Source organism: Zonotrichia albicollis, chromosome 10, assembly GCF_047830755.1.
Source record: "Zonotrichia albicollis isolate bZonAlb1 chromosome 10, bZonAlb1.hap1, whole genome shotgun sequence".
Lineage (NCBI taxonomy): Eukaryota > Metazoa > Chordata > Aves > Passeriformes > Passerellidae > Zonotrichia > Zonotrichia albicollis.
Window position 1 is genome coordinate 5,418,063 of NC_133828.1, and position 15,999 is coordinate 5,434,061.

A 15,999-nucleotide genomic window follows, 5' to 3' on the forward strand; every position below is an offset into this window, starting at 1 on the left:
TATTTCTAATCCTCACTCTTTCAACAACAAAGAATTTTTCCCTGTTAAAAAGGTTCCAATAACCAGGTAGAAAACTTTCAAAACAGTGCTTTCTACTGATTCATTATTAATTTAATTTTTTAAGAAAAGGTTTCTTCATTTATAAGAAAAGGTTTCAAAAGGTTTCTCCATTTACAAGAAAAGGTTTCAAAAAATTGAACAACCACTAGAAGAAAATTAGGATGAGGACATGGAGGATATTTCATTTCTCCATCAATTTGAAATTTGCACAAGTGTCATGTTGATGAAAATTTTGCTCATATAGGATGCCATATTCAAAGCAATAATCATAAAAATAAGTGCATTTAATTTCCATACAAAAAAACCTGTTTTTTCTCTGAAAAACTTGGCCCAGATTTGGCCTCTGAAAGCTTAAAAAAAAAGATGAATAAAATTAGAAAAAAAAATATATAGTGTAGCTGTCTAATAGTCTGTCAGTCACTTTTTATGCAGTGCCAAATTTTTGTAGCTCTGACTTTGTTATAAGGTTGCTATAGGACATACTTAATAACTGGCATTATAAAAAATTAGTTCAAATGAAAGTATTATAATTATTTATTCAATTATTTAAATGCTGCTGTTATTATTTGTTATCTAGCAAACCTGTTTGCATCTTTTAATGGGGTTGTTTTGTCACGAGAGGTAGTTTTTATGATTTTTCCCCTGATGAATCTCTCATTTTATTATCTTCTCACTTGCTGTGTTATTTTTTGCTGTAAATAGATCAGCTCTCAGTGTAAGTGATGCCATTTGATGTATTGCCTCGGATTCCCCTTGCAGGAGATGGCATTTCTTCAGCACACCAGCTCTGGGAAGCCTGATGGCATCTCATTTTTCTTCTGCCTCTGCCCATGGAGGAGATACTTAGAGAATTGAAATGACAGCTTTTCCACATGGCTGTGTTCAGCTGTTAGAACAGAGTTTTATGGAGAGTTTGGATTCAAATGTTGGTGGGAAATGCAGTCAGAACTGGGCCATGCACATGAAGAGCCAGGCTGGCGGTCTCAGTGGCTGGGACAGGCTGAAGTGACTCTACCAAGGAAAAGCCATCAGAAAGAGAAACTCATTATTTTGGTTGATGCTTTAGTGTGTTATTTAGACAGCTAAACCACTACCTGCAATTTCAGAGTTATCCATTTCTGCATGAAAATGTCCCTTGTGCCAGTGCAGCAGTTGCTGCAATTACACATTTATAAACTGGTGAAGCTGGTAGTGTGCAGGTTTTAGAAATTAGAACTTCTTATTCCCATTAAAAAAGCAGTGTATCCTGGAATTTAACTTTTTAAAAGGATTTTTAAGGTGATAAATTATGTAACAACCTGAGAAGGTGCTTTTACATATTCATAACTATAAAATTGATTTAAAGCATCTCACCATAGCCCTTCTTATCTTGAAGGCTTTTCCATGTCTTCAGATGGTAAATAAATTTAAAACTTGCACATTCAGTTTTACATAATACAGGTTTATACATGAAGCTTAAACTCTGGTGCACATGCTGTTGCTGATGAAGATAACAGTAGGTTAGAATGTACACCACAGTAATAAACCCATTATTAATGCTTAAGAAATACACATTTTCAAGTATTGCTTTCTGATTTATAGGGTTTTCTTCAGAAGTTCTAGTTGCACAAACCTTAATCAGGAATGAAATAGGTCAGGATAGATCTAAAATCCATTATTAGTGCTTAAGAAATATCATACATTTTCAAGTACTGCTTTCTGATCTGTGGGGTTTTTTCTGAAGTTCTAGTTGCACAAACCTTAATCAGGAATGAAATAGGTCAGGATAGATCTTCTCAGGAATAGAATTTTCAAGCTTAGAAGAAATTGGACTCAAATGATTGTGAATATTCAAATATTACTGAACACTTGACATGAAGTACTCCCAGACAAGCCAGACTGACTCATGCCATGATGAGATTTGTAATCATGTATTTGTAATATATCTAGAGGAATTTGTTCAAGTTCCAGAATTATCCAAGTCATCCAAAACCCTGAAAATACTACATCTCTGTCGGTAGTCTGTAGGCTTTCCAATAGGTGACAAAATTGCTTTTGTCTCTTAGAAATGTAGTATTTTTTAAATTTAACTAATTCTTGGGAAGTTCCTCATTCTTCTGCCACATGAATGCTGGAAATAAAAGCACAGTATTTCCTTTCCAGCCAGTACCTCTGAGTGCTCTCATGGTCCCTCTGTCACGATGACATATGGCACTACTGTGACATTAAAATGAAGGATATGCTGATGGAGACTGCAGAGAGAAATGGGGGAGACGAGCAGCAGATGTGCTCAAGGGCACACTGTGGGGAGAGCAGCCACATCTCCACTCTGTTCTGTGGAACAAAAAAATGGAATATGAAATGAAAGAGAGAAAAGTTTGGTTATGTTTGATTTATTTATTTATTTATTTATTCATTCATTCATTTATTTATTTATTTAAAATTCAGAGAAAACTAGGTACTAAGATGAAAAGTGAAAGATCAAAAGTTTACATTTTTTGCATAATGCAGAGGAGTTGTTAATTTCCTCGTTACAATATCATAGTATGCTCCATTCTCCCTCACTAGAAGGAAAGCGTCACATTGTTGTGACCACTTAAGAAGTGTTATTACCTGAGAAGTGTCAGTGTTTAGCAGTGAATGATACCCAATTTTTACATGCTTTATGTCACTGTACCAGACATCCAGTCTCTCAATATCCTGACATCAGTACCTCTCAAATTATTGTTCCTTTTCCCAGTTATTTAGATAAATAATTAACGTAATTTTTGCTTTTCCAGGTAGTTCACAATACAGCTGTTCCCAATGCCCTGGCAGTCGATTGGATTGGGAAGAATCTCTATTGGTCTGATACTGAAAAGAGAATTATTGAGGTGTCCAAACTCAATGGCTTGTACCCGACTGTCCTCGTGAGCAAGAGAGTGAAGTTTCCCAGAGATCTGTCCTTAGATCCTCAAGCTGGGTATGAAGTAGCCAATTTTCAGTACTTCCTACTTAATCCTCATTTGATATTAATTTTTTTTAATTCAAAAAATACATAGGAAATAATGCTTAGTCTTTTGTTGGTTTAGGCTTTTTTATTATAATATTCAGTGATAGGAGAAAGTTGTTGTGTTGGTCTGGAACCTACCTAGGCAAACAAAAGCAGTGTTTTTCCTTGCATAAAAATATAACCTATCCAGTTTGCTATGTTTTTTCAAGAAAAAAGATATTTTCTACTATTTCTTAGAACTTGAATTTAATTTTCTTGCAACTGTACCCTTTCTTCCCTGTAATATTGGGGAGTGAGGATGCAGACCTTTGTTTAATGTTTTCAAGAGATGAATATATGGGATCTTTCTGTGGTTGCCTGGGCATCCCAGAGTATGCAAAAATCACTGTATAAAGTTAGTACACATAGTCCCAGTCTTTCAGGAAGACTTAGATGTATAAATAAATAGGCATAATAACTTACTGGTGGTTTTTTTGTGTGTGTGTGTGTATAGACAGCTTTCCAAAACTGTTTTTACATTTTTATTGCTAAACATAAGCCTATGTTCATTTATTTTAGTATAGAATTTTACTGGAAATAGAAACTCAAATTCAGAGTTATAATTTGAAATGGTGTTACTTGAATCTTGGGTATGGCTTTTTTTTGGTTTTTTTCCCTCACAAATGAGAAATGCTTAGTGAATTATCCTGCTGCTGCCATGCAGTTTGTTTCCAAAGAAAACATTTTCTGTTGGAGAGAGTGGAGGAAGTTTCCTCTGTCTGCTGCTTGTGTGGAGCAGGTTGGGTGCCAGCACACTGCACCTGTGTGTTGTAGGATACCTGTCACTGTTCTTAGGGCCACCATCTCCTCCTGCACACAAATTCTGTTCCAGGTGGTTATCAAGGATATGAGCTGCATCTGGATTTGGGAGAGCCTGTCCAAAGCCTGTAGAGCAGAATCAGCTTCCCAGCTGGAAAGATCTGTCCTGAGGTTCTGAGTAATGGCACACAATAGCAGCCACATGCGTCCATGTACTAAATAATGGGATTTTTCTGCCTTTATGGCAAATGTGCTCTGCATTGTGGTTAAATGGCATGTTGAGGGGAAAATTGCTGCTCAGCTTTCTGACAGTCTCTCTCAATGTTTCACCCATTTTTAAACCCTCTGTGTGAGAAACTGTTTTAATGTTTTGCAGCTAGTACTTCCTGAAGCAATTCAATTTGCATTATGTGGCTGCCTAACAGCAAAAAAAAGTTTTGTAACATGTATATAAAAAAAAAAAGTAGATGTAATACCATATTTCTGATAAATTTATTAACTATACCATTTATTCAGGATATGAGATTCACAAAGTCCAGTTTGAGTGGTGCTTCAAATTCTAAGTTATCAAGACTAAGCCATTTAAATGCACATTTTATTAGTCCATAATCAATTTAAAAAATCACACTTACCATGGGGATTCCTATTCAAACCCTTTACATTCAGCACACCTATTTACAGACAGGTCCAGCAAACTCAAAAGATTTATCTGGAAGGTGGAAATATTGTAATGATTGATTTATTCTTGAGATCAACTAAATAAATTAAGCATTGAGTCGCAGAATGGTTTGATTAAGAAGAGACCTAAAGATCATCCAGTTTCAAACCCCCAAGATGGGCAGGGATGCCATTCACTACCCCAGGTTGCTCAAAGCCCCATCCAGCCTGGGCTTGGATGGGGCTTCCAAGGGATGGGGCAGCCACAGCTTCTCTGATCCATTATTGCTGCTGATACCTTGCAAAGGCTGACCTAGAACAGAGACTAGATGAAGCTAAAGAATAAAGTAGGGATTTATTAGAAGGTTTCAGTAGATCCACCTTGGGCAGCACAAGAGCCCAGCCAGGGCCACACCCCAGGTGAACCCAAAATGGTCACAAAATGCATGACCGCTGATGGGGTCTCTCACTTGTATAAGTTCTGGTCCATTTAGATATTGGAGTTCATTGTCCAATTACAGCTTTAGCCCATGAAGTCCTATCCTTCTTGTTTTTCTCTCTTCAGTCCACGTTTATGTTCTTTGGGCTCAGATTTGGATCATTTGTCCTTGGTCCCCAGCTAGAGCCGGAATTGTTTTGTCTCCCTACTCTGTGAAGAGAGCTCACCATCCCCTAATATGAAGCACAGAACTACACACTAAAATCAGCACAGAATCTGAAAAATATAAAAGCTAAACCTGAGGCATCACAGTTACTCAGCTGCTGTGTTTTGTTCCACAGATACCTGTACTGGATAGATTGCTGTGAGTCCCCTCACATTGGCCGGGTTGGGATGGATGGATCCAGGCAAGCTGTGGTTATAGAAACCCAGATTTCCAGACCTATGGCTCTCACCATAGACTATGTCAACCACAGACTGTACTGGGCTGATGAAAACCACATTGAGTTTTCTGACATGGATGGAACTCATAGACATAAAGGTTGGTCAACATTTCAGTTGTTTTTTTTTCTTTTTGATGCTTTCAATGTTATGTATAGTTACATAAAAATTGTTCTTTAAAACCTTTTTCCAACCTTTTTTGAGATTTTTTTCTTCTATTAGTATTTTAAAATCTGCTTTTCATTTTTATTCTCTGCTATTTATATGAATAACTTTTAAACTTGCAATACTATGTGTTTGTGGGAAAAATGTCAAATAGAAAAAGAAGCTCTAGGAACACACACAGTAATCTGAGGCACTCTTTCAATTTTATACCCTGGCATATATAGACAGGTTCTTCATTAAGTTGCAAAGTGAGTGAAACTTGCTGTTTAAAGTAGAAGGAATAGATCCTCTGTGCTCTGTCAGAATAGGGGGCTAAAATCAGCCTTTTCTCCTACCTCAGAAAGCCTGGAAAAGCTATTAGTCTGCTCAGCATGAGACCAGTATTTCAAATGTAATTTGGGCCTTTCCTGGTAGATGGGTGAAATAGTAACTTTTGAAATACTGATGTAATGAACTAATCTTTATCCCTGTGTTTTGCTTCTCACCTGACAGGTAATTAAACAGCTTGTGTTATTTATGTGTAAAGTATGCAAAAAAAATTAAAATGCTACACTATGATGAATTGTTCTCATATTCCAAATCGTATAATTAAAGAGCATTCATTTTAATTCAAATATATGAAATTATATTGGTCTGCCAAGGTTTTTGGGGTGTTTTATTTGAGATGAAATTTTTACCTGAGCTCCTTCCTCAAGCTTTACCCAAATCTCAGCACTGCTGTACTCCTGGTAAAACTTCATGGATCTGGGCTTTTTTGGGGCTTTTATCTCGTACTGGGTGCCTCCAGGTCCTCTCCAAACCACAACTGATGAAATAACTACTTTATTTTCAGATCAAAAGTTCACCATGAAATAAAAAATGGAAACCAACAAGTTTTCTAGCCCTTGCATTCATGAATTGTAGGTTATAAATGCATCATGAATAATTCAATGTCATTTGTCTGAGATGGTAGATTGGAGACACTCTAGCAGTAGCTACAAGAGCTGTAAATATTCCCATTAATCTCAGCATAATGTCCATGGTTTTTTTGGGATGAGCACTGGCCAGTTGTAACCTGCTCATCTAAGCAGCACTCACTCAGATATAGCCCTGAGCTGGAATCCTGCTGACATTCTGATCTTCTGACAGAGAATGCAAAGCTCCCTACTCCTCTTGATGTCATTCCCTGTGCTGCTATCCTGATTTTTGTTCTCATAAAATTATCCTCTTACTCGTCTTTCTGGAACTTTCAAAGGAAAGAAGTAAATAGTAGCCAATGTGTCTCTCTTAGTGCTAAACTGACCACAGTGGTCAAACTTTTCACAGTCTTCCCCTTCAGCATGAGTGTTTCAGAATTTTTCTTTACCCAAAAATGTCCTCATGTCACTAAACTCAGGAGACAGCTGCAAAATTCCAGCCAGACCATCTTCAGTGTCCATTGCCTTGGTCTCCAGCCTGTGGGGCTCTCCTGAACAATTGGATAAAATCAGTTTCAGCTGCTTTATATCTGCAGAGTTAATGTCGTCTTCTGAGGATGCCTGATCCTGGAGAAGAAGGAAATTCGTCACAATGCCACAGCAAATTTATCCAAATTTGGTAACAGTGAAGTATGTGAGGCAAGCTCCAAAAGCAATAGTGACTTTGTGTAAAGCTGGTATCATGCTGCCTTTGAGGACACGTCTCTTTGAAGTCCAGATGGTGTATAAATATTCAAGCCATAAGAATTGAGCTTTGGTAGAAAGATCCTGATGTATTCAAATGATGTGAAAGCAAGGTTTTTTCCTTAGGCAATCATTGTGGAGGATGAGGTTGGAAGAGACCTCACGGATCACCTAGTCCAACCTTTTCTGGGAAAAGCATGGTCTAGATGACCCACAGCCATGTCCAGCTGCTTCTTGCAAGTGTCCAATCCACCATTTCCTTGGGAAGATTATTCCAATGGCTCAGTATTTTCACTGTGAAAAGTTTTCCTCTTGTCTCCAGCCGGAATCTTCCCAAGAGTTCCCAACCTGTTCCCATCACCCCTTGCCTTTTCAATGTAAAAAGGGAGTCTTCATTTCTTTGCAGCCTCTTTAAAGGCTGGAATGTGGTGATGAAGTTTCTCTTCTAAAGAATGAACAAACCCAGTTCTCCCAGCCTTTGCTCTCACACAGTTTCCCAAGCCTTGGATCATCTTTGTGCCCCTTGTCTGGATCCTCTCCCACCTGCCCACACCTAATGCCTCTTGTCGCTTTCTGCTATCAGAGTTTCACTCAAAACATCATTAACAAATTAAAATGAAGTTGTAGAAACGTTTCTGTGGATTTAACAAGACAGTGATAGAATTCTTGGTGTCTGAAACAGATGAAACAACCCTGTGGGTGCTCCAAGGAGAGCTCTGACAGTTTTGCAGAGTTCACACTTAAAGATCAATTTGCCTTTAATCAATGTCTTTTCCTTTACTCCCTGCTTTCTCCTGGAATGACCAACTAAAAGAAATTATTTCTTTGTGATTCAGCACAAAAATAGAAATATTTTGGATGATAAAATTTAACCATTGTAAAATAATTATTTTAATAGGAGAAATGCAGGGAAGTTGTGTTTGGAGCTGTGATCCCCCTTGGTCTTCTGATATCTGTAATCCACACTGATAAGCACTTAAATGAGAAAGATTAGGTTTTATCTCTTGTGATAACTGTGCTCCTTGAAAGCTTGTTTTTCACATGGATTTCATGGTCTGTTTTCCTTTGTCATTTTGCACATTTTGTATTGTCAAAGTTAAGTAAGGGGGAGATGGTTGAGTTTGCTCTTACCCTTTGTTTTTTTGAATGGAGAAGGATAAAGGCACAGATATGGCAATCACAAAATAGATTTTCATGGAGGAGAGGAAAAAGTGTGAACAGGAATGCTGTGAGTGATGCAATCTGAAGTGCTAATAATGGCAAACTAAGCATTTTCTCACGTGTTTCTGTGACCTCTGAGGATGAGGCTGGCTTGCTCTGAGGTTTTTTTCCTGAGACTCTGATTTTTGGATTTTAAATTGTCTGTTACAAAATCTATCAGAGAATGCCACATAAATTTCAAAAGACACAGCAAATATAAGTAACTTGTCAGAATTAGTGGATTTCATATCATTAAGGGATGGTACGAGACAATGTGCAGAGTTGTGTGCTCCACATCAGATAATTTAGGATAAACACAAAAATTTTAGGCTAATTATTAACATGCTGTCTGCTAAACCATGGAGTATTTATTACATGCAATGGGAGTTTACATGTATTCAGATCTTGGTGTTAACATTTCTTCAACAAGTGCGGGGTTTTTTAAATTTGTTTGTTTCTTCTGAACCTTAAAGCTTTTTGAGGAGAACATCTGCTGCTTTTCTCTTGTAAAATTCCTCTGCATTTCAACAGAGAAATTCTCTTTTATAATTGCCAAGAGACTCGTAGTAAGAATTTTGAAAACATGCTAACTAGGCCAGAAATCTCAGAGTGCTTGGGAGCTCTTCTTGGCGCTGGGGCAGCGCTGACCTTGCTGAGCTGTTTGAAGTTTAATGCTTGGTTATATAAACTGTCTTTAGAGCTTAGCCAATTCAGCACTGCAGCATTCTCAAATGTTCTACACTGTAAATGATTAAGCAAGTGTTGAAGCACTAATCTGGCTAAGCACTAAGCTGGTTTACTTATGTGAGCTTTATGAAAAAAATAAATAAAAATTTTAAGAATTTGTCAGACTTAGCTGCTTTCTGTTCCCACAGCCCAGAGGAGATGCAGGCTTCGCAGCTCCCTGGGTATCTGGTTGCTCCTTGCAGGTTTTCCCAACCTTCAGGGCTCCTAAATCCCAGAGCTGCCTGCATTCCCCCATTTCCTTTTGAAGACGAGCATTTCAGTAAAATGAAATTATAAAAGGGAAATCTGACAGTCCAGTTTAGGAAGTACAGAAACTTCTCTGAGATTAAGCCTTAAACTGTGTCAAGTTGTTGGTTTATACTGTAAAAACAAAAAGCTGGGCACTGCAATCCTTCGTCTGACAGGGGCATGGAAATTAAGCAATGGAAAAGTGTTGCACTTTAACTAAATTATTGTTGTTAAATTACTTCTTTAGGTGTAATACAGTTAACAGAGAATAACTTTCCTGGAGGACTTCAATTTGAAAAAACATCCTGTTCTTGAGACAGTTTCTTCCTGAATGTTTGCAATTCTCAGAATCGGAGAGTGTATATGCAAGTTTTGAAGTAACAAGTACAAGGGGTCTGGAGATTACAACTTTAATTTTTAGTGCCTCTAATTTCAAATGTTGCTCATTGTAAAGAGTTTGCAGGTAGAAAATGAGTATTTGTGTCCAATTCTGAACTCTGCCACCAGAGTTTTAAAAGAGAATATGTCCAATTGTTTATAAAATTGTCCTGATGTAGAAATGATCTAAAACATTACAGAAACCAATTCCTTCCAGATTTATACAGGAGGTTTTCATAACTCAAAAATTAGAGAAGTCTGAAAGAGGGTTTGTTTCCCAGAGCAGATGAGAAATAGTTCTGATATGGCAACAGTTTTTTTCCCAACTTCTGAGGAGTCTATAGAATTATTCATTGTAGCCACATCTGATAGCACAAACTGATAATTCCTCCCTCTTCATTATTGACTTTTGGATTCACTTTTCATAATTGTTCGTATAAAATTCTCCAATACATATTTCTCTCCAAATCTTATTACTTTATTTTATTGGGTTCCTTCTCTTTTAAAGGATAATATTCAGGAGAAATTGTTCAGATTCACTTATATTAAAGGTAATTAACACAGTTACTTTAAGGTTCCCCAGCCTCCAGTTTATGAAGACCAGTTAATGAAGGTGATGCCTTGTGAAGGCTGACCTAGAGCAGAGGTTAGACAGAGCTAAAGAATAAAGTAGGGGTTTATTAGGAGGCTTCAATGGATCCATCTTGGGCAGCACAGGAGCCCAGCCAGGGCTGCACCCAAGATGAACCAAAATGGTCACAAAATGTCTGACTGGTCACAGGGTCTCTCACTTTGGTCAGTTTTGGTCCATTTGCATATTGGAGTTAATTTGAGTTATAGCTTTAGGTTATGAAGTCCCATCCTTCTTGTTTTTCTCTCTCCAGCCCACGTTGTTTCTGCTCTTGGGCTGAGATTTGGATCATTTGTCCTTGGTCCCCAGCTGGAGCAGGAATTTTTTTGTCTCCCTACTCTGTGAGGAGAGCTCACTGTCCCCTAATATGAAGCCCAGAAATTCACACTAAAGCAGTACAGAATCTGAAAAATATAAAAGGTAAAACCTGAGGCATCAAAGTTTGCCATCAGATTGGTTTCTGTATATTCCCCTGCTCTTGTGCAATATACTCAGATTATAAACTTCTGAAAATAGTTCACTATACTTGAAACTTCTCCATGAGCTGGACAAACTTCTCCTTGAGCCATCACAAATTTTAAGGGATGAGCATTACTTTCCATGCAGCTGCTCCTGTCAGGGGGCAATCTAGACAGAGAAGCACATATTTTCTGTTTTCTCCCTGTTCCAATCAACACCATGGAAAGCAGGAGGATTTTGATCAAGGCAGTGGCAGTGTTGGACAGCTCCCATGGTTCCAGCAGAAGATAAATGAGATAAACCAAAGTGGCCCAGTGGTTTGTTCCTCACAGTTGGATGGTGGCAGGAGAGCAAAAGATAAAAGAAGGAATAGCTTGGGGGTCACTGGGAATGGATATCAAAACCAAGACAGGAGTCCAAGGTGAGGGGCTGGCAGGCAGGTAAAAGGTCTCTGTAAATCTGCAAAATCATTTAAAACCTTAAAAACTCACTAACGCACACTGTTATTCTACTCAAACAGTGACTTGTATATATTTGAGAGTAATTTTTTACTGCTCTGTACTGCTGTGGAATTACTGGCATATAAACAGCTGCTCACAGTGAATTAAAAAAGGCAATAAAATATTTTAAAGTGGGAAAAGAAAATATTGTATTCCTAGTTTTTTATCAATTGGTTTTATAGGCAGATTTTGAAAAATTTATGCATCTTTTCTCATGGTGTTGTTATATCTAATAGTGAAATTTAATATCTCAAACACATGAGTGCCTTAAGATGTTTCGATTTAAGTCTAAATTTCCTGCTTCTATGGTGATAGCAGTTTGGGGATATATAACAAGTTTTGTGTGAGTTTGTTGAAATATTCTCAGTTTTCATTGTTTCAGTTACATTTTTATACTGGCAAAATGTCCCACCACTGAGTGCTAGGACTTTTATCTCCTATACTTAAACCAATATGGACATTGTGATATATATGATGTATATATTAATTTTGCAGAAAGAAATATTTATGCCTGGACATGTAATTAAAGATCTGAATTATAACATTCTAAAACTATATATAGAGTTTATATATAGACTTAATCTATATAGTCCATGAATATTTTTTTGCTGTTCATTGAGTTTGACAGGTTTAGGTTTTTAAACCAAATGTCAATTTCATAAAAGTAATAATGATTGTAAAATATCTCATCTTTAAAATAGAGTATTTTAATGTAATATCCTTAAATTTAATTGTATATGTCAGTTCTACATACTTTGTCACAAGCTTAATAGAGATAATCTTGTTGTCATTGTTCATTATTAATTTTATGGGCTAAACACTTAAAATTCTTTATCAAAAGGAACAAGGATCAGGAGTAAGTAGTATAGGAAATAAAAAAGTATTGACTGTGTCTCAGAGAGGCTCCAAGCTGAATGTAAAATGAGACAGAAACAGCTACAAGGGAGCTCACTTGGCAAGGGGACAGTGGGGGCCAGGAATTGCTGCAGAAGAGATCAGCAATCTCCAGGTTTATTTGGTTTTGAAGGTTTAATTGCTATTTTCTTATTAAAAGTTGTTCTTCCTTGTTGGAAATTGTCTTTGTAGGGTTTGTAACCACTGGTTGCATTTAGATCGAGATGTCAGTAGGCTTTTTATTTCTGTTTTTTTGCAGTTCAGAAAATCAAGTTTCAGGGAGTGGAATTCAAAATAGTGTGACCTGTTTTTTCAGACTGGGTCACCCATGTAAATTTTCTGTGTTTGGGTGCCAAAATTCTTGAACAGAAACTGCTCTAATGCCACAGGGAAAGTAATTTAAATTGTTGCTTAACAATAATTAATTACCTTTAGGAATGGCTTCCCAGGACTGGCACTCTAGCTGGGTGAATTTTTGGGAAGAGCCTAACAGGGATGTTTCACCTTTTCTGTTTTTGTAGATTTTGCACAAGGGCAGGGCAAGGTTGCAGCCCCTTGTTTTTGGAAAGGGACACATCCTTTTCTTCTTGGAAGTGATCAACCATCTTCTGGACATGATAGGGCACTGATGAATTTGATATTTTGATATATATCTATTTTTTTATAACTTTGATAATTTTGTTTTTTCTTAGAAGGGGTCAAATTTGTCCTTCAAAGGACACTTTTTCTTGGTACATTGATTTTTACCACCCACCAATGAGACCTTTTTATTATTATTCATGTTTTAGTATTTGCTTTTCTATTTGGAAAAACTTGTGTTTCAATAAGAGCCAAGGGATCTGGGCTTCACTTCTGTGTGGCTTCAGGTTCTGCAGCTCAGGAATCCTAGATGGAATGATCTTCATTCCTGAAATCAATTGAACATATTTTTACGCTTAAATAAATGTGCTCAGAAAATATAAGGGAAGCAGAGTTCACTTTTCAGAGAAAAGTAAACATTTGTATCACAAATATGACTTACAGCCTATGAATTTATATTCTTGGATCAAAATTGATACAGAATGCAGGAGAGAGAGAGACAGATATACTTTGAGTCTGTCATGGCTCTCATATGTGTACGTAACCATGTTCCCTCCTGTGGCTCTTCTCTTAAGTTCATGCAGCACGTTATTATGTTGTATATTGTAATTTTTGTCTTCAAGTATCTAATAATTTTTATTTCCCACCACTTCTGATCTGTTGCCAGCCTCCTCGTTTTTCCCTTTTATTCCCTGCCTATGTTTTTTCCTCCTGTTTTCTGCAGCTTTCTGAAAGGCCTGTGCATTCCTCCTCCTTTCTGCCTCCTCTTGCTTGCCCCTTTTCTCATCTACTTGTTTGGGATTAGTCCTGTTTGGGATTAGCATTCAGTGTCAGAAAATCCATGATTTATGAGTAAAACAAAATACCACTAGAGAATCAGAGCTGGCAGCAGGTGTGTAAGAGGAGGAATTGCAAGGAACTTGCCCCGCTCTGAGAGGAAGAGAAAGGAATCCCAAAAGGAAATGTTTTAGCTTTAACAGAATATATTCCTTTCTTACTAATGGGTTTGGAATGGGATGAAATGTTTTCAAATGCTGCAGAGGAAACAGAGGTGCTTTGTTAGGACTAACCTGCCTTTACTTTAAATTCATACAAAATAATCTGGTTTTGCAGTGCTTGACAAAGAAAGAGGAGCAATGAGTCTTCCTCTCCTGTTTAAAACTGATTCACACCACAGTGCTTGCTGTCGGGTTAATTAGTATTAATTAGGGTTAATAATTAGTATTAGACATACAATATTAGTAATGTATGTCATTTATGATGAGATCAATCAGCTAAAGCTTTTTTGGAGTTACAGGAAAGAGTGGAAAAAGGAAATGGGTGTTTCTACTACTCCATAAATTTGTAAAAAAAATCAATATTCACTGCCTGAAATTTTGGAAAGTGTGAAACACTGATGTCCTCTAAGCCAAAGAATAAAGAGCATGACAGACTACTTGACTGCTCCGTCAGATAATCAAATGTAAAAATTATCTCAGTTTTCTGTTCACTTTTGTTTGGTCATTCACAGTTGATGGGAAGTGTAAATTCTAGAACTCCTTACATGTCAACAGTTCTGATGTTTCCTTGCTATAATTTACTAAAAGGCAGAGAAGAATTGTATTCAGCTGTGATAGAACTATTTCTTAAACAGTAAAGTAAGTCAGAATTGGTTGCTAGCCTGTTTTCAGAAAAGTCTCTCTGGCTTTATCTTCTACATTGGCTTTTATGGTCAGCTTAGAAGAAATTTTATAAGTTTTTCTGTTATGTAATTATTATTAACTAGTCTTTTATAAGAATTTTATATTTTTATGGTCAGTGTAGGATTTTTGTCAGAAATATTTGTCCAGTGATTCTGTAGTTCTATTCTATTTTACTTCAAATGGATTTTCATTTGCATGTATGTGTACTATTCATTGCTTTCTTAATTGATTTTTTAATAACTTTGTTTCACAACAGAATACATTTAGCTTTAACAGCTTTAAATGGTGCAACTTTGTGTTGATTGTGACCTAATGAAAAGTTAATGCAGAAGCCCATTAAAATTACAGAGTTTCTCAGAAATAAAAATAGTGACAGGACAAACTGCACCCTGAATCTGTGAGTGCTAGGACACTGACAGTTTTAACTTTATACCTATAAATGGTAATAACAGGAAACCCAGTTTTTAGAAACAAATATATTTTGTCATTCTTCTTTTAAAGAACATAAAAAGAAGAGAGCCTAATAGTTGTTCCATTGTTCCTGATAAGATGGCTTTATTTTTAAGAAGTTTGAAAGAATTAAGCTTTTAAACCTGGTACTTGCGGAGTTTATTTTTCTTTAAATAAAAGAAAATTGTACTTGAGTCAGTGCACTTGAGTCAATGTTCTTCTGTGCAGTGTTCTAACTGTAATATTTAATATTTTGTGCCACACACTTAATTTGGCTTCCCTGTTAATGCAGTGTGATGGTACAATTCAGGCAGAGTAAGATAATCTCCTGAACCTTTAGCTCATGAATATAAAGTTTCATCTGAATTTTGTTGTATGTCTAGTCCAATGAAGGCAGGATAAATTGTCTGGCTACCCACAAGCATCCACAAAACCAGAGAATAAGCTTTTTTTCATATATCTATGCTTAGGATATGGGGTTTGCTTCCTGGATAGCCAAAATAAGGATGACTATTGGGTGTATTTTTCATTGGTGGGTACTAATAAAGATGATGAAATCAAAATATTTTTTTATTTAAATCTCTTCATTATATATTAATGCTTTTATATGCTGTTTTATTCTGATTTTAAACTTAACTTTGATCAGAAAAAGAGAAAATAAAAAAAGTAGGTTTTTTTGTCTTTAGAGAGACTGGAGTGGAACCTTTGACATCTTTAATTTGGTTCCAAAAGTAGAAGCAAGGGTCATAATTTATATAAACTAATACTGTCTCAGAACTGAAGCAAAAATAAAATAATTAGTTTCATGGAAAGCTTCAGGGCCTAATTCAGGGCAGCAGCTTCTGATGTCCCATCCTTCTTCTCCTGTCAGCCTGGTTTGTATTCCTCATTGGAAACATCACAGAGTGGGACTCTAAAATTCTCATAAAAGAATAAGAGCTTTTTTAGTACTGTACCCTGTATGGAACTGTGGCAAAGTTGCCCTGTAATGAGGATTAGGATTAAAATTGCCAAGATTTCTTTGGAATTCGACTGATTTCCCAGAAATACTCTGAAGCTCTTTCAAAAACATTGTACTCT

At 36.6% G+C, this 15,999-nt stretch overlaps 1 protein-coding gene across 6 annotated transcripts in view; it reads left to right on the forward strand.

Moving 5' to 3' along the window:
* The window catches only part of LRP1B (LDL receptor related protein 1B), a 639,076-nt gene that overhangs the window by 540,992 nt on the left and 82,085 nt on the right, over window positions 1–15,999 (forward strand). For all 6 annotated transcript variants that reach the window (XM_074547868.1, XM_074547870.1, XM_074547871.1 and 3 more), the window contains exons 59-60: window positions 2,820–3,001; window positions 5,267–5,466. In XM_074547868.1, the coding sequence (XP_074403969.1) occupies window positions 2,820–3,001; window positions 5,267–5,466 (382 nt within the window). The remainder of the gene's footprint in view (window positions 1–2,819; window positions 3,002–5,266; window positions 5,467–15,999) is intronic.